Source organism: Lycium barbarum, chromosome 4 (assembly GCF_019175385.1).
Source record: "Lycium barbarum isolate Lr01 chromosome 4, ASM1917538v2, whole genome shotgun sequence".
NCBI classification, from domain to species: Eukaryota; Viridiplantae; Streptophyta; class Magnoliopsida; order Solanales; family Solanaceae; genus Lycium; species Lycium barbarum.
In genome coordinates, this window is record NC_083340.1 from 6,752,148 (window position 1) to 6,772,972 (window position 20,825).

A 20,825-nucleotide genomic window follows, 5' to 3' on the forward strand; every position below is an offset into this window, starting at 1 on the left:
CATCATGACTAATATGATAATAAGAAGAAAAAAAAAAGATGCAGTATTTGTCCTCGGTGAATCAAAGCCATTCCCACTACTATAATGTAAACCAAATCAAACATGCACTCAAATTGGCTATGAATTTTATTCTCATACTGAATCCTTACTTGCAATTGGGCTTACATTGGTAAAATACACAATGTAAGGCATACTTGCCACAACTTAACTATTAATCCTCCAACGCCACGTTCTTTTCACAACAGAAATTCCAAAACATATTTTCATTGAAATGCAGCAGATACGCATTGGAGAGTCGTAGTATCTAAAGACTAAAACCAATAAGGCAATAACATAACTTATTTTCAAGAATGCAACATTAAGTGACATGTTGCAAGCTTCAATTGATATATGAATAAACAAATCAAAAGCTTTACATAGTGGTCTTGCTCAGGTGATACCTAGCTCCTAACTCAAGCACATTTACAAGATCAATTGATTCTGTTAGTTGCAAACTTGTTACCCTAAATGGCACTGCATCAACGGGAGTTTAAGAGGATTAAAAACCAGTGTCACCTCTTGAAGACAAAACAATTGTTTCTGTGGAAAGAATCAGCTACCTATGTTAATAACTATATCTCCATATCTAAAACCATATTGTCTCAATAACACACACAAATGTTCAACCGTAATCTATCCTCAGGCGTTTCAACTCCGCCTGGAAACTCGGGCTGGAGGTTAGTGTGCGATATGCAAGAGTCCTTATATCGTCTCGTGAACAATCTCTGGATATACGAACGAGCTCCCACAAGGCACCTCCCTTGATCATATCCTTTGCATTTACTTCTGCAATTAGCAGCTTTAAGCATTCATGACACAGCTATCCACAGTTTCAAGCAAAATGGAAAAGCTAAATAGAACCATTATTTACCATGCTGTGCTAAATGGCAGAGTGCCAGCTCAATATGACGCCTTATAGGCGAGGCTTCATTATTAGCATTCTGTACAATCCATGGAAGGGTTCCGTCTTCAATAAGGAGAGACTTCCCTGTCTTGCTTCCTGTCACAGTAAGAACATTGGCAGTGCCAGGAAACTAAAGTAGTGAGACTTCTCTTCTCACCAGAAGATGCAATACACGAGCCAGGTATATGTGGAGACTAGTGCAAGTACGATACTGATTATAATATTGCTAGCAGCACAGAGAAATCTTTTCTGGAGTTTGGTTGGGGGTGCAGGAAGTGAGAGAGGAGAGACAGAGGGGCAGAGAGAAAGCAGGCGTGTGTACCACTAACCTTGAGTGTATGCTCTTGATTCACATTTTGCAAAATTAGCAATTCCACGAGCAACTTGAGCCAGAACATCAGGATGCCGGCATTTGACCATTCCTAGTAATGCCTTAACACCACCTTCACCTCGTAGCTTTGGTTGCAACTTTTCTGTGAAAGGTTAAAAGACCCTTTAGATGTGAGCAACAGAAGGATCCAATTAGCCATGACTAGATTCAAGAGCAAGAGTATGATTTAAGGATGTTTTGTAAAAGATTTTCTCATGGAGCAATGTTTATTTCCTTTTTCTTATTGATTCATCTTTTTTCTTGTTTTACTGTTAGTCCTTTCTTTCATTTTTCATTTTAGTTGAGGGGTAGGGGTAGGGGGGAGAGGAACAGTTCGGGTGAGGTATCATATTAAACAAATTTAAAATGGTGAAATTTCACTATTATGAGGGAGAAACTAGTGCTCTTATCATTACATATCCACATCAAATGAAACAGTTAGAAGTTGATATTAGAAAGAAGAATATCACCATAAATGTTGATCTTAATTTTCAGTTATCTTCCTCAATTGCTTGAAAACTAAGAAATTTTAACTTAGAATATTCACTTTTTAAGGTAACAAAATAATACCATTTCCACAGAGGTTAGCAATTGCCCCGGCCACCATGCGAAGGGTTTGAGGATCTTCAGCTCTGGCTGCTGTGACTGATAACAAACTGACGCCTCCATGAGACATGATAAGCTCCTGATTTGTCTCTGTTCCATTTGAAAGAATGACATCACTTAGTAGAGAGTGACTTGAGTATGAATAAAAGGACATTAACAGTATACATTAAATACTGACTCATAACATTCATTAATCTGTGAGGTCATGCAAAGCTCACCATTCATAGCAAGATTTGCAATTGCACCAGCCGCAACTCTGTGAATTGTCTCATCATTGGACCTTCTAAGAAGAGTTAACAGAGACTTTAGACCACCAGATTTTACAATTCTCTCCTGGTTTGCCTCTGAAATAGATGGAATAAAGAAAAAGTCATCACCATTCATGGACTTAATACCTATGTAGCTTGGACTCTTCAAAAATATCGACGGGTGTGTGTTAGATCCTCCAAAAATAGTGCATTTTTGGAAAATCAGACACGGGTGCAGCAACATTTTTTGAGAGTCCGAGCAACATAGCTTGATACTACCTCTTTTGCATTTCTCAATTTTCAACCACTTCCTGTAACACAATTTCTGCTTGTTTTTAACTTTCTCTATTATGTTCGTACATTAGGTAGCAGTGTGCTACTCTTTGTAAGGTCTATGATGAAGGGTCTTAATGGATTGAATTGAGTGAACTTTTTAAATTGAGGCGCTTTACAGCAAGAAATAAGGATTAATCCCTCCCACTTTGAACGGTGAGGCGTTAAATAAATAAATAATTGGAGTTTGAGTAGTATGGTAAATGTAACATTCTTTCTTAGGACTGTGACTGTTTAAGAGAGAGCTAAAAAAACGGAAGATAGACTCTGAATTTCAGAACAAGGGAGTACTATATTTTAGATAATGTAAAACAGTTTCACGTGTTTTATCCGGTAAAATGAGATACTTGCATATCTATTACTAGACTCGTGTAAACAAAGTTGACAAGCTATCATTCATATGACTTTTAACCACATCCCACTTACAATTAGAAAACTAATGAGGTATAGCTACGCTTGATAGGGTATACACATCTCAATCAAGCAGATTGCATCTTTGCCCAACAGACTACAGATTACAAGTAGCAAGAGACATGAACTAAAGATGTAACATTGAAAATGAAATAGCATAGCACTACCTTCGGCCGCCAGGTTTGCGACAACTTTCACTGCATGAATCTGCACATCGGCATCTTCTGATTCAAGTAATGACAATATCTTTTGGAGACCCACTGGTGAAAGCAGTGTAAGTTGTGTTAGGGAGTAGAAGAGTTAGAATAGATAACAACTCCTAGGATAAAGTCCATCTCTCACCTTGTTCAAAGAGTTTTGCCATCGAAGCCTTCTCTCCATCTTCTGAATCTCCAAGGTGCTGTTGCATAAATGGAGGAATTGGAGAATCTAGAGTGCCTGGCAGCTTTACAGTCTCTCCTCTATCAAGATTCCTCCTTGTCTAAGTAAAGAATACAGTCTTTAATTTAAGTGAAGTTAACTCACAAGAAAGCTCATTTAATCAGCAATCATGTTTATATGACATGAAAATATTCTGCAGTGCATATAGCGACACATGTCCACACCTTGAATTTGCAGGTTTACAGGTACTTGAAAAGCTTACTTTTCAAAAGAGGCATGCTTCTGTAAGCTACAACATAAATTTCAGTTTCTACTCTTCAACAGAACTAACTCATGTATAAGATGTATATAGCTGGTACACTAATCAATAATCTCAGGGATAAACCCATTTGACCAATTTTGATTTACCCAAAAAAATGATTCAAAAGTTCTTTATATGCTAGTGTAGAAGAGGCAAATGGAAAAAAGAAAAAGCATAAAGCCCTCAAGCACTTCTCACAGACCAAGTTGCACAATAATGGGAACTGGTTTCCACAGGACCACAGTCCACAGCAGTAAAGAGATTACATAGGAACCCTTAACATTAAATAAGTATTTCAATTCTGTAATTTCCCTTCAACCAAGTCACAAGATGGTTCCCACAACTAACAGCCAGTTAGCCAAATTCGCAATGGCAACATCTGCTTATTTTGAGAAGCACTTGTCAAAATAGATTGACACAGAATACTTTGGGAGAGTACAATTTGTGTTTAGCCAGACCGCTTGAGAAGCATAATTTTCTTAATATTAGAGAAACAATTTTCGCCAATTTTTCTAAAAAGTGATGTATGGAATTACGAGGAAGGACATATAAAGAGTCACTTTTTCACTAAACAGATCTGAGATTTTAAATATACATTATGAAAGACTTCCCCACTTTGTGGGATTACACAGGGTATGTTGTTTTTGAAAGCTATGTTGCTTGGACTCTTCAAAAATGTCAACGGGTGCGTGTCGGATTCTCCAAAAGTAGTGTATTTTTGGAGAATCCGAGAAGGGTGCGGCATTGAAAGTGAAGAGTCCACGCAGCATAGGTTGAAAGACTATAATAAGTTTGTCAGTTTTATTTAATTAAAATATAAGAAATAGAACAGTCCAAAGATTTCTCCAACAATACTAAGTCAGCTAATTTGAAGATGGATATTGTTTTACCTCATCAGCTTCAAAACTTATTTGCAACAGATGGCTTTGTAGTACTGTAATTTCTTCTTCAAGCTTTGCTTTCTGACGTTCTTCATCTTCTAGCATTTTCCGCAGCTTTAAAATCTCAGAATTTGCAGCAGCCTATGACATCATAAACATCATCAGCAATTTACAAACTGCAATTGATATATATACAACGATCAAAAGACATTTCAGACAAATCATTACCTCTGACCTTTTCCATTGTGCTAGTTGATTTTTAAGATTGTCAATTTCCTCTTCTGCAGCTTTCCGTGAAATAGTTTCATTTTCAAACAACTTCTTAAGCTCAGAAACTTCCATAGAAGCGGAGAGCATTGACGACTGCCAAATGAGAAAAATAAACAGCAAAAGCAGAGTTATATTCCTCATAGAACCAGAAATTGGAACATGAGAGGAAAGCTATTTCACTGTTACTATTCAGCAAAGTTGCAGGAACATTCCAAAGGTTCGGAGGAGCATGTCGAATCACAGACAGTTGCTTAGGTGTATGTAGAAGTTCAAAGAGAAGAAAAGAATGTCTATTACACACATGAACTGCAAGGAAGAGACTTATGAGATCATAATTATAACAACCCGTGCTTGAGGACAATTTCAACGGGACACTTACCCTCGGAAAAACAATACTACCACATAATCTTTCAGAATAGAAATTGACCTTAACTTCATTCTTCTCCTAGTAGCACTAACATCGCTTTTCAAGACTAACCTAAAACACATTCAATATACCACATTCTATAACAGCAGTACTAGAGGCTAGAGCCAATTACATATCCTTGTAGCATAATACACATTGACCTTCGTTACCCACATGAATTCTTTGGACCACTGAGAACATCTACTTATAAGCATAATATGTGAATTGGCTTTTACCTTCATTAGCCACATGAACTCGGATCATTGAGAACTTCTGCTTATATATGCATATATGCTAAAAGGCATTTCAGTTATAGCAATTTTTTATCTGGTTTTTACTTCCCTGGTCCCAATTGAACATCAAAGTTGTACTAGTGATTAATAAATGCTAAAGGATAATGTATCTTATAAGAGTAGTATATACAGATGTACTAGTTACTTTCTGGTGCTTATAGCATAAGAAAAGGAAAAAAAAAAAAAAGATTTGCTGTTAAAGGAAGTAATACCAATCCTATAATCTTATTTTATGAGATTTTTGGGACAGAGATTCTTTTAGTGAAACCAAACATTGTGTTGAAGCAGCTGAACAGGAAGGTGGATGCTAATTCAGGAAAGAGGGCGTCCAATAAGAGATCTACAATCAATGACTAAAAGATTCATCCTCAGTGCCCAAGAATATTGAATAAAGAAAAAAGGATTTAATAGCTCGCTTACTGCGTCCATATAATCTTTCTGGTATATCTTCTGAACTAACCTTGGCTTTATCATTTTCATGCTTTTGTTTATTTGCTGCCCATTGCTCCTCTAGCTCGCTTACTGCGTCCATATAATCTTTCTGGTACTCCAACCTGTCCCTCTGAAGATGATGGAAGAAAGGGAACAAAAAGAGAAGAAAGACAATGACAGTGAAAATACTGGTCATGGCATATAATCTGGTAATGCAAAATTACACAAATCAAACAAAAAGACGATCATGGAAAATTAGGGTGGGAAGAAATAGATGATGCATAACTTAACTTAAAGTGAAAACGAATTGAACATGAAAGAGAATGTTATATAAGAATTGGATATTGGTGCAAAATTTATGAAGCATGTACGTACCTCCAATGCCTCTGCATAACCTTTTTCGGCCTCAGCAATTCGAATCTGAGCTTCTTGGGCAATCCTCTCAATCTCATCCTTAAATCCCTTCTGCTGCCTTTCATGTTCTGCAATTTGTTTGTCTAGCTGTATTTCAAGCCTTCTGGACAAACTTTTGTAGTCGAACTCTTCCTTAATTTTCAACATATTCTCCACCTTCATAGCCTGTAAGATACAAATAATTTACTCCAACTCCTAGTTTGGATGAAAAGCAGAAAAAGGCAAGAGAAGTTAGCTAAAACCCTCTTATCCCTGTGCATAAGTTCTACTCGCATGATAATTCAAAGAGAAACTCAGAGGATAGATCACAACTGAGTTTAGCCAGCCCATGCTGCCTAAAGTATCAATACAAAGGACTAGTAGTCATATCATAAATTCACATTCCTATGGGAGAAGAAATAGAGGTGAGGATTACCCGCTGTCCAAACATTATGGTGCTTGCCGTCTCTCCTCGATGCCGTGGAGATGGACCTATCGTGATAACCAATGAAGTTCTTGCAGTACCTGTGAGTATTCAACAATGCGATGACCTTTCTTAATGTCCCATGACAATGTTCTTTTTAAGTAGTTAGCATCTCAGATGATAACTGGTCAAGTAGGATACCACAACAAAATAGAGCCCAATGAGGAACAGTACTGAACCGATGACATGCACAGCAGACTACTTTCATAAGATTCATGTTCAGTGTAAGTTTAAGCAGTCTAGCTCTATAGCAGGAACTACACTCCAAATGAAAGCATATCGTGTAGGATATCGATCTTTTGGCCCAAAAAGATATATTGGATCAAAACATTGCCAACTCAGTAATTCATTGTAGTATCTGGCAGAAACTATATAAAACTCTTGGTCTTAAAGGATGTGAAATCTTTCAGTAATTAATGCACTTTATTTTGACCGTGAACTTAAATTGAGTCAACCAAGTCAGAGAAAAAATCATAATGTCTTCAATAAGGACATAGTTAGAGGAACAATACGACCATCCTAGGCCTAAGTCTGAATTTTTTGCTGTCATCCCCAAATTGAATGTCCTAGTTTACATTAAGAATCACCTTTTTTGTAACCAAAGAATGATTATATGTTAGATATTGTAGATAATTCATAATTTAATCCAAATTGTTTAAGGACTTCACAGGTGATTTTCCATACCTCTGAAAAACGATGCATGTTATGTAACCCTGCATATTAGGATGTTTCCATGTAACTTGGACTTGAAATAGTGTGATACATGATATTAGAAGCTGTAGAAACAGTTCAGAGGTTTACTGTCCACATCAGCAATTAGTTAGTCCATTAATTAGGTGAGTTAGTTAGAAATATTTCTAATAGTTCATTGGCGGGAAAGTTGGTTAGAGTTGGTTATGAGCTGTTTTGTAGAATTAGCTATAAGTAGTTCAAGATTCCACAATTGTAATCATTCCTTGATATTACTTTGATTCTTAATACAGGAACTCTACTTTCTCTCTCATTTCTATCTTTTCCATCAAATTGAGCTATTCACTCGAATTCTTCCATTGAATTCCTGTTCTAGCTATTGAATTACTCGAATCATTATTGGATTCCTGTGATTCTGTTAACATTGGTATCAGAGCCTTGCGGTTCTTGGACTGTAGAAGAATGTCAACACTTGAAAATCATTTCGTAAACATTGAAGTTAAGCTCCAAGATATTGAAGAAGGCTTGGAAAGTGCACTGAAATTGTTGGATACATGGATTCTGAAGCAGCAACCAGAGGAACAATCTCAGCCACAATTTGATGAATATACTGAAATATCTTCTCTGGATACAGAATCTGAACTTCTTGAAGACATGTGTCTAGCCACACTTTTTAGGGAAAATGAAGGTGATATAGATGCTTTTGCAGATAGGTCTCTTGATGCACTTTCGGCGGAAGATGACAGTAATATAGGGGAATTTGGAGGCTTGGTTTTCGATCTTCTTTCTATAGAAAATGGTAACAAAGTTCTTACAACTTCTTTAAACAGTGAAGAAGTTCATTCTGATGAAGACAAGTTAGTAAAAACAAGAAACAAGAAGAATATAGAAGTTGGAACAGTCGAACTCCTTATGCATTCCCAATTCTCTCCTTCTCGATTTCTAGAAGATCATGAGGTAGATTTTAATCTTCTTGTTCTTGATGAATATTCTAAATTTGGAAGAGAAATAGCTGCTCCTTACATGTTCGATCAATTGCCTGAGAGAAATGGAATGTCAAGAAATAATATGAATTTTGATCATGTACCTTTGGCTTCTTGGTACCCTATTTTGGCTGGTTATTTTGATGTGAATTCTTGTAATGATTTCATGTTGGAATATGAGATTATGATTTTGGATAAATATGAACGAATTAGGTTTCAGGGGGTGAAAAACACAATTAACAGCAAATTTGTGATGTTTATTCAAGATTGTCTTGGAAAGAAGTGCTCTCATGGAAAGTTGGACCTGATACAATTCTTTCCAAGATCACGGCTTCCTACAATTTATGGTTAAACTTGGAGAGTGATAAGAAGACCGGCTCATGTGAAGAGATTAGAAAATCAATCTTCCTAACAATAGAAGAAATACCAAAACTAATTGCAGAACCGTGGATTGATGGTATGGGCGTGCCTGAATTGAATAGCATTCTGGATGATGAGCATTCCTTTATTGTGATCAAAGAAAAGCTAGAGAAACTGAAGTTAGATGAGTGTGAAGCATTTGAAGTTAAACCACTTGATGGAAAAATTCACATAGAAATGGTTGTAGATGAAAGCAAGGAAATGGAACATGATGAACAACATGTTATGGAGATTAAAAGGCCTTTAGTAGCTCTCTCTGATGAGCTAAACAGTCCTGCTACTTCAGAAGGGAAGCTTAGTGTTGTCTGCATTAAAATCTGCTACATTGAAGGTATCTTGATTACTAACCATGGGTTTAACAGCAAGTTTAAATTGATGGAAGAAAAGCTAGAGGAACTAGAGTTAGATGAGTGTAAAGCATTTGAAGTTGAAACCGAGAAACAAAATAATATCAACATTGGAGGTTTATTGATTGCTAACCATGAGTTTAACATCAAGTCAGTTAAGCCAATGGTGAATTTTGATGTTACTGGAAACTATGACATCCTTGGTTATAGAATTGACATAGCAATTACTTCGGGAAGCATTTACAAAATTGTGGCAGCAGTTTATGAAGATAAGATTGATGATATAACCTCTGAAAATCCCTCCATTTTGGCTTTGGTTAAATTGTGGATTTCCCAGCTGATGCTGCTACTTGTGAATACAGTACAGTTTTGCAGACCACATTTCCTGGTTTTGATCTTTGAGGACAAGGATCTTTTGAGGAAGGGAGTACTGATACATGATATTAGAAGCTGTAGAAACAGTTCAGAGGTTTACTGTCCACATCAGCAATTAGTTAGTCCATTAATTAGTTGAGTTAGTTAGAAATATTTCTAATAGTTCATTGGCGGGAAAGTTGGTTAGAGTTGGTTATGAGCTGTTTTGTAGAATTAGCTATAAGTAGTTCAAGATTCCACAATTGTAATCATTCCTTGATATTACTTTGATTCTTAATACAAGAACTCTACTTTCTCTCTCATTTCTATCTTTTCCATCAAATTGAGCTATTCACTCGAATTCTTCCATTGAATTCCTGTTCTAGCTATTGAATTACTCGAATCATTATTGGATTCCTGTGATTCTGTTAACATAGTGCGGATTATTTTTGCTTTTTTTTTTTCAACGGAAAAGGGCCAAAAATGCCCCTGTACTATTAGAAAAGTTCTAAAAATACCCTTCATCCACCTAGTTTTCAAAAAATACCCTCCCTCCACCTATTTTGGCTCACTTATGCCCTTAAAACTAACAGCCCTCTCTTTTTTATTTTTTATTTTTGTTATTTATTATGTGGCGCCTTCCTATTGGTCGAAATTAAAACCCACCTCACCGGATCTTTTCCCTTCGCCCCAACCCAACGGCCCCCATGACCCAATTCCTATTAAAAAAATGATGGGCACATTGAACCCAATTCCCATTAGAACAGGGGCATTTTCTGCCCTTTTCCATTGATTCTAAAGCACGAGAGGTGCTGTTCCCAAAATTGAACGAATTTAAATTGCTTTTAGCCAAAAATTTAAAATTGAAATGTCGAAATTTCGTACCAACTTACCATATTCGTAACAAGAAATAATAACTTTAAATGCTGGAGCATACTCACTAGAATTTCTTTAGGTTGTTGATTCGTCAAATTGCAACTGGATTATTTCATAGTCACAGTTGATTTCATAAAGCTGAGAGTTCTCCAAAACATTCATTTATGAAATTATCCGTGGAGTAACGTTGATGTAGATCTAATGAGAAACCTTCAGAGCAGACACCTAGATCCACCCCTGAGTACAGGGGCATTTTTTACCCTTCTCCGTTTTTTTAATAACCAAAAGTGCATCAAATTCAGTTGCTAAAAAGGTGAATGCAAGCTTCTTCTTTTTTTAACAGATCTCTTGGTAAAGCTAAGGAAAAGTATATTATTCTTCTGTTTCTTTCTTTGTTCATTTGGTTGTTGATAACTGCGTTAAAATCAAGTAGCGTGGAATCATACTAAAGGAATCTACATGCAGTTAAAGATAATTTAATGAAATGCAAGAATATTCACATGAAAAGTGCTCTAAAAACGCTCAAGTATAAATAGGGATTTGATCATTGTAGACTTAATTTCATTATAGACCTCGTAGTAACTCCAAGAACTACAATTAACAGAGAAGTGCATGACTCTCACAATTTAATATACCTAATGATGTTTCTTGGCTTTCAAGTGTGGTGGTTAAGATTTTCGACCAAGTTAAGTTATGTTCCCTTAACCCAGATGAGCTTCAAAATATTTATATTAAGTACCTTACCTCCAAATGAATCTCGAAGCAACCTTGTGAGCTTTGAGTCACGAACTGGAACATGAGCACTGTTCTCTGCTAGCGCATTAATACATTTTCCTAGTGCACTCAAGGAGAGATTAATGGACTTAGCTTCCTCCAGCGTATGTGCTTCACTTCCTGTCAAATACGGCACAGAACAAAGAACAAATGTTGGTTTAACTTTATCCTGTTTTAAATCTCAACTACTTGCTTCAAAGAAACATTAGGAACATCAACATGGTGCCTTTAGATAAGCCCACCCCACAAGCCTGGGAAACCCAAAAAATAGGTCAGAGTTTTGCCTGCAGTAATCAGTTCCAAAGTGTAGACACATTCTTGCATCATAAATGTCAAAAGACCATTTCAACTTTTATTTCGAGGAAAACAGAACACTTCCTAGTTGGAATCCACCAGACGCCGCAAAAGAGGGTTAAAGGGTGAATAGACTCACATGCATATTCAAATTAAGTGACGCGAGTGTAAAGGGTAGGGAAGGGAAACACATATTGAAGTCTCCCCAATGTATTAACTCACTTAACTCTTTGGAATACTTAGCATCAGTTGTGTCAAGTAACATAATTGTTTTAACTGTCATTCAAACATGATATGAATAAAGGGCAGCCCAGTGCACTGAGCTCTCGCTATGCGTGAGGTCCCGCGAAGGGCCGGACCACAAGGGTCTAAACTTGATATGAATAATTATATAAAACTATTAACAAAAACAAAGTTCTCTGTAAGCAGAAAGAAAATACTCCAGTTGTGGATACACAATAAAAGCTACAGAAGGTACATCTGCCCAGAAACTCTGATAGCATACCAGATTTGTCTATGCGCTCTGAACCAGCAAGATCCACAACAACTAGTTTGCTTTTCCTCACAACAGGTGGCTTGAATGCTTTAGCTGTGTGAGAAGTACTCCCGTTTTCAGATGAAATAGCAGAATCTCTTCCCTTGACAGACCTTTCGACATGTACCTGCAACAGAAACAAAGTTCTGTGACATTGAATTTTGTTGACGTCTCCCTGTCCATTGGCATAACTGGAAAGAGGCTCAAGAACAGTGGTCAAGATACTTTCAGTAATTTCACAACCTAAAAATAAAAATAAAAACTGCATAATCCACAAGAGAGAATCTTCTAACCATCAGCATAGCATGGCTGCGTGAAGATTCTGTGTTTAATTTAGTGTTAGCAGCAAAACGATGAGCTTCACCCACGCGAAGGAGTTCAAGGAAACTCTTCTGATCTCTGATATCCACTGTAGTAGCCCCAGGTAACGAAACATCTCCCGTTTTGGGATCTTCAACGATTGCTATGTTGTCGTTCACTGGGTCTAGGAGATCCTGAATACTCTCCATATAAAGCTGCATTGACAGGTAACCACCTTGGAGTCAGAAACAAGCATGAAACAACCAATGAGGCAAATGAAACGTGACACAGCTATTATCAGGTATGATAACAAAAGTAATTAAAAATTTCTGTAGAAGGAAGAAAACCTGAAAATAAGAGACAGAGACAGAATCTTTCTCTGGTGTTATTTCGGCAAGAATATCTTCCATTGCACGAACCATTATCCCTCGATCAGCAGTGTCCTCTTCTCCAAGTCGTCCAAGAGTGTAAGTTTTTCCTGTGCCAGTCTGCCCGTATGCCATGACTGTTCCATTATAACCATCCAGGACACTCTGCAAGGAGAAAAAAAATTCAAGGCAAGCTTGAGCCACTTATCGGAAGAGATAAAGAAAGAATACAACCATATGAAACTAGATCAGTGTAAGAACAAAATGGCCCCTTATTACACACGCGGAAGTGATTATATAACCATGTAAAACTCCAAATTTAACCAGCGAGGAATTGATTAGAATTTACAAAAGTAATATTACTGAATTCAATAGACATTTTAACAATTACAAATGTGGTGATGGATCTTATGCTTGATTTTCAAGAAGAAAAGAAGATAGAACAGAAAAACTTCTACTGAGGTGCACTTTGTTACTCGCCAGATAAATGTCTTGCAAGCTTTAGAAGAAAGCTACTCAGGGAAATTGTTTGTTGCATTTGGCATATAGGTGCTTCGAGAAGTATTTTAAATGCTGCTCACTTTGGCAGCAATCACTTGGGAAAACTGAAAATTGGAGCTTTGGCTTTCAAAACATGCTTTTCTGTGGGATAAAGTGCCAAATCGATAGATTTAGAACTTGAAGAGTTAATTGTATAGGACAGGCATCTAAGCCATTCATTGATAATTTAGGTAATTTGGAAATACATATTTTAACTCTTGCTATCTGCATCAAAGTGAGACAATATATATGGCTCTGAAGTAAGCTTTCCCCGCATTCAAGTCAGATAGTGCTAGTCAGTAGCATGTTTTCCTCTAGTTCATTCAAAATGTAAAACCAAGCATGTGCAGAAGATGAACAGTTCGTTCATAATTTATGTATTAAACAAGAATAGGTAGGATTTTGCAGGCAACCTCAACGACAGGCTTGGCCACTACTTCATAAACACGCTTTTGTGAAGCAAATTCCGTTAGCACTTCAGCGAATTCATAGGTGTCTGAATCCCAGTTGTTCCTTCGAAGTTTAAGCCTTTTAAGCTGGAAACGACAAAAGACATGAATTAAAATCAACAATGCTCATTTTACTTTAACAAGAATGTTAGAGGTTTACTTGGAGTACCTCAGGCTGCAACTCCACACAATCAGCAAAATCAGCATCAGCCACCATCTCCTCCGCATTTCGAGGCCGAAGTCTTACTGCAACTCTAACACGTCCTGAAACTGTTACAAAGCAGCAAAATGAGACCTTCCATGATTAATATTCTCAGGACTTCTGGTAATATATAATGCAACACAGATTTCTCCGCTCAGCTTCAGTTCAACAAGGAACCCACTTAAAAGACTTTAAAGCATAATGCAACACATATTTCTCTGCTCAGCTTCAATTAAACAAGTAACCCATTTAAATGACTTTAAAGCATTATTCCAATAATATGATCATTTTTAGTCAAAATGTATGATTTAACTCCGCCTATGTAAGTTTCGCAAGACAAAAGTGGAAGGTTCCTCTAGATTGCCAGCAGCATAGAAATAGTTTTACTTTGATACATCCTCTAAATGCTACCTGAATTAAACTGGGATACAGAGGATTCGTATCCTAATTAATTTTAGGATTGAGGTGTAGTTGATTGATTCGCAAGAATGAGAACTTACACTGACACAGTAAGAAAACACGATCTTAGAAGTTTTACTATAGAAAATCAATAAATTAATAATAACACTTCATTTGAATGCTATCGATGTCCTGTCTACACATTACAATCCTGAACACGTAATTGGCTAATGCAGAATATAACCAATATCTGTTACTGAGATTCCAAGCTGTTCAAACAAAATAATTCAGTATTCCAACAATTAGTTCAGTAACCAACTCTACCTTTTTTCAGAAACGAAAATATAGTTAATTAGCTTCGCAGTCACATTTTGCCATTGCTTAGACCTCATCATAAATGATAGCATTAAATCAGACGGCTGATTGTAACTAACTTAAATCATAACTACTATTTGGAGAAAAATTCATTACTATTACAACTAACAAAACAAGGTGTTTGTTTTCTTACGTTATACAAAAAACAAACAACAACAATGAGTTTACGCAAGAGGAATTTCTGTTAAAATTAACTAAAAACCTGAAGGAAATTAATGCTACTTTTACCTATGCATTCACATAAATATAACAGCTCCGTTTACCTAACTAAAATAAACACTAACACCTAACAAATCAAGCACGTAGTGTTCTTATATCATCAGCTAAAACACTAAAAGGAAAAATTAAAGAACAACTTTTTCCAAAATTAATTAAAATCTTTAAGGAGATTAATATTACTTTAGCTTGGCAATTCAAAATTTCACATGCTTCCATTGCTTAGACTCATCATAAATTGTACAATAAATTCAAACAGCTGCGTCTAACTAACTTAGGTCAAATCTATTAAAACTAACAAAGCAATTTTGTTAGTTATCCCGCATTATGCTTCTAAAAGAAAAAGAAAGGAGCAATTTTTTTTTCCAGATTAATTAATTCCTTAAGGACACTAATATTACTTCAACTTTGCACACATGTTTCCATTGCTTAAACTCATAACAAAATTGCTGATAAATCAACCAGCTGTGTCTAACTAACTTAAATCAAAACTATCACAAATAACAATGAAGCGCTTTTACCTTGCCTTCTCAAAAAAAAAAAAAAGGCACTTGATTTTCTCACGTATCCACGCAAAAAGAACCACAAATCAAGCAGAGAAATTTTTTCGAGAATTAGTTAAATTTCTTAACGAAATGAGAGCTCATTCAACAACTACTGTAACTAATAAATCAACCGCTTACTTCTCTTACATTATCCGCTAAACAGTAGACAAGTAGATCATTTTTTTCACGAAATTAAGTAAAGTTATTAAGGATATGAGAGCTCAATTAACAAGTACTACAAATAACAAATCAACCGCTTACTTCTCTTACATTATCCGCTAAAAAGCAGACAACTAGATCATTTTTTTCACGAAATTAAGTAAAGTTATTAAGGATATGAGAGCTCAATTAACAAGTACTACAAATAACAAATCAACCGCTTAGTTGCCTTACATTATCCGCTAAAAAGCAGAAAACTAGTTCAATTTTGTCACGAAATTAAGTAAAGTTACTAAGAAAATGATGCCGCATTTGGAATTAAGCGCTTTTTACCCTGCCTTGAAACAGCTACTGCAGCTAACAAATCCGCTAAAAAACAGAAGACTAGTTCAAAGAATAAAGTAAAGCTATTAAGCAAAATTGGAGTTTTGACTGACCAGAGGTATCATCCTTAGCGGAATTGCCAACGGAACCAGTGCTTTTACGGCGAGGACCAGAAGTTTTTGATTTGAAAGAAGAAGAAGAAGAAGAAGACTTGGTGCTTGAATTCATAGAAAGAGGTCTATCTACCTTCATAGCTCCTTTAGGAACGGTTCCGTTTCTGTAAGTTGTAGAAGACATTCTCGCATTCCTTCCAAAATTTCAGCTTCTGAGAATGAAGAAATTGATGGAAATGGAGGAGTTCAAAAAGTCGTGGGAGTGTGTGAGAGATGGGGTCCTCGAGTTTGTGGTGGTGGGTCATGTCCTATTTTCTTTTCTTTAACTTTAATTCTTGTATTTTTAAAAAGGCAAAAGTGCCGCATTTTCCTCTATTGGGTACCTAAATCAATTCGAATTCAATCCCCATTGGGTATCTTTTTCACAATAATTATGAGAGTGTATTACACTCTCCATGACGTGCCAATTTTGTCAAATAAAAACATAACATGTGGCGGCAGGGTCCGTCAAAATAATTAAAAAATAAATTATACAACACCCCCCATTTTCATCTCCGACCGCTGCTCCCCCACCACTGACCGCCGCACCACCACGCCCGACCGCCGTCCCCCCACCCCACCAACAATTATTCCCCTTTTCTTCCTTTATTTAGGTCCACCAATGTCTTTCCAAGACCCACCCCTCCTTTCTTATCCCTTTCTTTCTCCTCTACTTAGGATCCCTTTTTACTTCTTCACCGTGAATTCGGTGACGGCCACCGCTAGACCACTACTAAAATTATGGTCCTTCAATTTTTAAAATTCTTGCTAAATATAAGTTAATCAATGAAAGGTAAAAATGCACGCTTCATAAAAAAAAAGAGTGCTAACAGTGGTGAGTCTCCATTTTTTTCGATGAACAAGATGGTGATGGTTATGGTGCTTTTCAGATTTAGAAAAAATAAAGAAAATGGTGATCAAAAGAAACATCTAATTCATAAATTATTTTTATAGAAAGATCAAAAGAAACAAAAAACAAAAGAACAAAAAAAGAATTGAAGAAGAGAAGCAGTGATGGAGAACACAAAGAGGGGTGAGGGGAGGTGACTGACGGGCTGGGCTGTCCAGGTTTTTTTTTTTTTTTAATTTTAAGTCATATTTTAAAAGAGGTAAGCTTCCAACAACAAAAAAAATTAGTATTGAAGAGTACTTCACACGTCCAAGGAGAGTGCATTTTACTTTTTTTGCCACATCAGCAAAAAGTATTTATGTGGTACAAATTCGGACTGGTTTAGATACTCAATAGGTACAACCCTCAGTTTAGGTACCCCAGAGAAAAGGAAGTCATTTGTGGACTGATTCCGACCCTTTACCAGAAGACAAGAGATTCGCGGAGACTTTTGTCTTCCTTGTTACAGGCTGCCTCCGCTCCAGCTTGCTCTACCACCTATGCAATCACAGCTCAGTCATTGACTGGCGACTTTTTATAGGGATTCAAGCTTGCGAAATGCTTTATCATTCTTACTGAAGAGTAAAACTCAACTGGCTTGTCTCGTCTAGTTGGTCTCCTTCTTGGCATCAAGAGTCGTCAGTACTGAAAAGGCCCTGGCATTACCTTCGAACCCCATACCCCTATAATAATGGTAGAGTCAGGGGTGGCCCCAAAGCGGAATTGACCGGTGGTGCTTGATCGAAGCTCCAGTAGGTAGCCACTCCCTTCTCAGAGAACTGTACGTGAGACTTCCACCTCATACGGCTCCGTAGGCTCCCCCTTCGTCTTTCTTTTGGTGTGACTGTTTTTCTATCAATATCCGAAAAGAAGGCAAATTCGCTATTTCCGACAGCTACGGTAGTAGAGAAGGAGAGGCTGAAGTCTCTATCTACGATCATATCCTTTCTGAACTCCCCTATGACCGCTTATCAAAGAGAAGCTTTTTCCAGCAAAGGGGGACAACTATGCCAATCCAAGGGCTGCTACCCATAAGGCCATCTTGGGCATGGGAGGACGATATGGATTTTTTCGAGATAGTTAACCACTTTTTTAACCGTGAGAGGGTGGATGTAATTCAGCTCGAGCTAGCTAACACATGCAAATCTCTCTCGACGGCCCCTCCGTAAGTAACTCAGTGAGAAGTAGTCTATGACTTTTGCCTTTTAAAAAAAATCTTACACACCCTTTTTACCAGCGTATATATCGTTTAATCTTGGTACTAAACTATGTATTATAATCTCTGTTTCATCATTAATATATACTTGTCGAAGATTAACGGTCTTGTGATTTGAATTGCTGTTGGTTAAGCTTCTATAATTGCAGATTGCCCTTATGTGTTTGCCCCGTCTTTCCTAGTATGACTAGCATAAATTGAATATTAGCGGCGAAACCAAATTTTTTGTAAGAAGTAGACATAAAGATGATATGAAGCGAATGGGTTTCAATATATATACAGTACAGAGGAGTGTACTGTTGGATAAATACATAGTATAGTAGTACCATCTAAATGTACAAATAAGTCTTCAGCAAACGAGGATAGGTGCACTACAATTAAATATTGTATCTTGTTAACATTGATAATTAGTATTGTTATTCTTTTGATAATATAGAACTATACGGATTCTAGCGATAGTTTTATGCATATTAATCCTAATCACTTTATATTCGTCCCAAATGACATAAGCATAACTAGTTAAGTAGCAATTGTCTAATTAAGCAGATTTTATTTTTTCATTTTTAAGCATTCTAAGTTTGAGTTTCTACAAGAGACGCGATCTAATACTTTGACTTTTACAAGTAATTTAATAAGCATACGAAAGATTGAGGATTTGAACTTTAAAGATTCAAGTTTTGAATTCTAATACAGTCCCCGTGCTTTATTAGGTTCTAAATATATTACTTGTATTTATCTAATATATTTTTTAACACATCTATAAAGTTTTAGTCAGAACTATTGATTTCACAAAAACACGTAAAATATATTCTACATCCGACCCGTCAAGAAGCTTTTGAATTCTCTAACTATATTTAGTTTTCAAATTGAGACTCTCAAAATCATTTCACGAGTAATATCATAATTGTTTGGAATTATCATCTCTTGATTGTTAGGATCAAATCCAAGTAAAATAAGCAAAAAAACAAAACTACATACATTGAAAGAATAAAAGCCCGAATATTAATTAATACATATTAAAATACTTCTTTTCTTTAAAAGATACACACTGTTTTGATTCTTTTCTCATCGAAGGAGCAAAAAGTTAGGGAAAAAGTGGTCTAGTTGAAGTCTACTGTTAGCAAAGAGTTGAAACTTAAAAGGCGCCAAAATTGCCACTATTTACCTGAAAGACATTTGATTTGATTTGAACCTGCGTGCCAATAATTTCAAATTACAAACCCTTTAAATTAAAGCTAAGTCGAGGGCCACTTCCTCCTTTTATAATTGTTACTACTAATATATTTTATTTCTTATGCTCTAATAATAGTATGAAAATGACCAAAGTGTATTTCATATCTAATGATGATCTATTTCAAAAACTTATGAATTGACTTAATCTCTTTTGTGAATATTTTCCCCCCAATCATTGTAGTCCTGCAGGGGTCGTTTGGTTCAAAAACAAATTATGCTGGGATAAGTTATGCTGGGATTAATTACGTTGGGATAAGTTATGCTGCGATTAGTTATTCTGGAGTTATTTTTTATTGACTGTTTGGTATGTTGGACTAAAAGTATTATACATTGGATAATTTCTAAAAAGAAGTGGCTTCTTCCTTATTCCAGGATAACTTATCCTGGAATAACTTATTCCACCCTATGACAGGTATAAGTTATCTCAGCACTATTTTTACTCCTAAGATTACTTATCTCATGATTACTAACCAAACAAGGGATAAGAAATTGCTAAATTCTTATCCCAGGATCATGTTTATCCTTCGTACCAAACGACCCCTTAGAGACAACTAAAAAACATGGCAAAGTATGCCCCCTTTGTATATAAATCAACTTATATAGAGCCCGTTTGGATTGGCTTATAAGTTGCTTATAAGTTGTTTTCAGCTTTTTTGAGTGTTTGGCTGGCCAGCTTAAAGTCATTTTGTGCTTAAAATAAGCTCAAAAAAATAATTGGGCCCATTAGACTTAGCTTATCTAAAGCAGCTTATAAGCCAAAAAAAATAAGTTGTTAGACTACCCAACTTATTTTTTTAGCTTATAAGCTGTTTGCAGCTTATAGGCATAAGCCCATCCAAACAGGCTCATAACCTCTAATCAAGAATTGCTTTTTAAATAATTAGGCCACGGGTGCACCCCAAGCTCCCAACCGCAAGGTACAAATTAATTATTTTGTGGTCCAACATAACATCATCTATCTAACACGGATATTATTAACATAGTTAGCATGTATACAAACATCTAGTTAACAGTAACAAGAAGAAGAGAATAATAATATGAGTCTCCCACCAAAGTCTTTAGCTTATTAATAGGAAAATTTGTACAGTAAGTATTTTACAATTTTTGAAAATAGTGTTCCATATTTTTCATCAAATAGATTTGCTTTTTAACTACGAGTATATTTACTTATAAAAATTAGGATTAATGGTACGTTTTTTGTATAGCTCTAAAAATGTTTAATTTATTCGAAGAACAATTCTAATTTTTACATTGAAATTAGCGACGTTTTGATTGTCATACTTCAATATTCATCATCCTTTTAATTTTATAATGACGGAGTACAAAAGAACAAGATTTGAATCACAATATAAGCGACACTGGGTGAATTGGTCTCATCTACTTAAGTGTTAATTTAAAAAAAAAAAAAAACTATCAATAACAATATTAGTGGG

The 20,825-nt window shown here is 36.0% G+C and overlaps 1 protein-coding gene across 2 annotated transcripts; it reads right to left on the reverse strand.

The window, feature by feature from the left end:
- Nucleotides 1–338: 338 nt before the first annotated feature.
- On the reverse strand, nt 339–16,321 carry LOC132635023 (kinesin-like protein KIN-UB). Of its 2 annotated transcripts, none has more exons than XM_060351228.1 (19): nt 16,016–16,321; nt 13,852–13,952; nt 13,647–13,769; nt 12,673–12,858; nt 12,319–12,540; nt 11,996–12,152; nt 11,167–11,316; nt 6,705–6,793; nt 6,251–6,454; nt 5,904–6,005; nt 4,703–4,837; nt 4,484–4,615; nt 3,254–3,392; nt 3,079–3,171; nt 2,138–2,263; nt 1,884–2,009; nt 1,273–1,416; nt 911–1,039; nt 339–825 (listed from the first exon to the last, which is right to left on the reverse strand). In XM_060351228.1, the coding sequence occupies exons 1-19, from the start codon at nt 16,197–16,199 to the stop codon at nt 662–664; spliced, it is 2,706 nt and encodes a 901-aa protein (XP_060207211.1). In that variant the 5' UTR covers nt 16,200–16,321; the 3' UTR covers nt 339–661. The 2 variants fall into 2 exon arrangements, with proteins under 2 accessions (XP_060207211.1, XP_060207212.1); XM_060351229.1 differs by having other exon boundaries at nt 16,149–16,275.
- Nucleotides 16,322–20,825: the final 4,504 nt, after the last annotated feature.

Coding starts and splice junctions, on each gene's coding strand:
- LOC132635023 (XM_060351228.1), bottom strand. CDS start 16,199: ATGTCTTCTACAACTTACAGAAACGGAACCGTTCCTAAAGGAGCTATG. Junction 12,153..12,318: donor GCAGCCATGCTATGCTGATG/GTTAGAAGATTC, acceptor TTTCTGTTGCAG/GTACATGTCGAAAGGTCTGT. Junction 1,040..1,272: donor ATCAAGAGCATACACTCAAG/GTTAGTGGTACA, acceptor TTACTGTGACAG/GAAGCAAGACAGGGAAGTCT.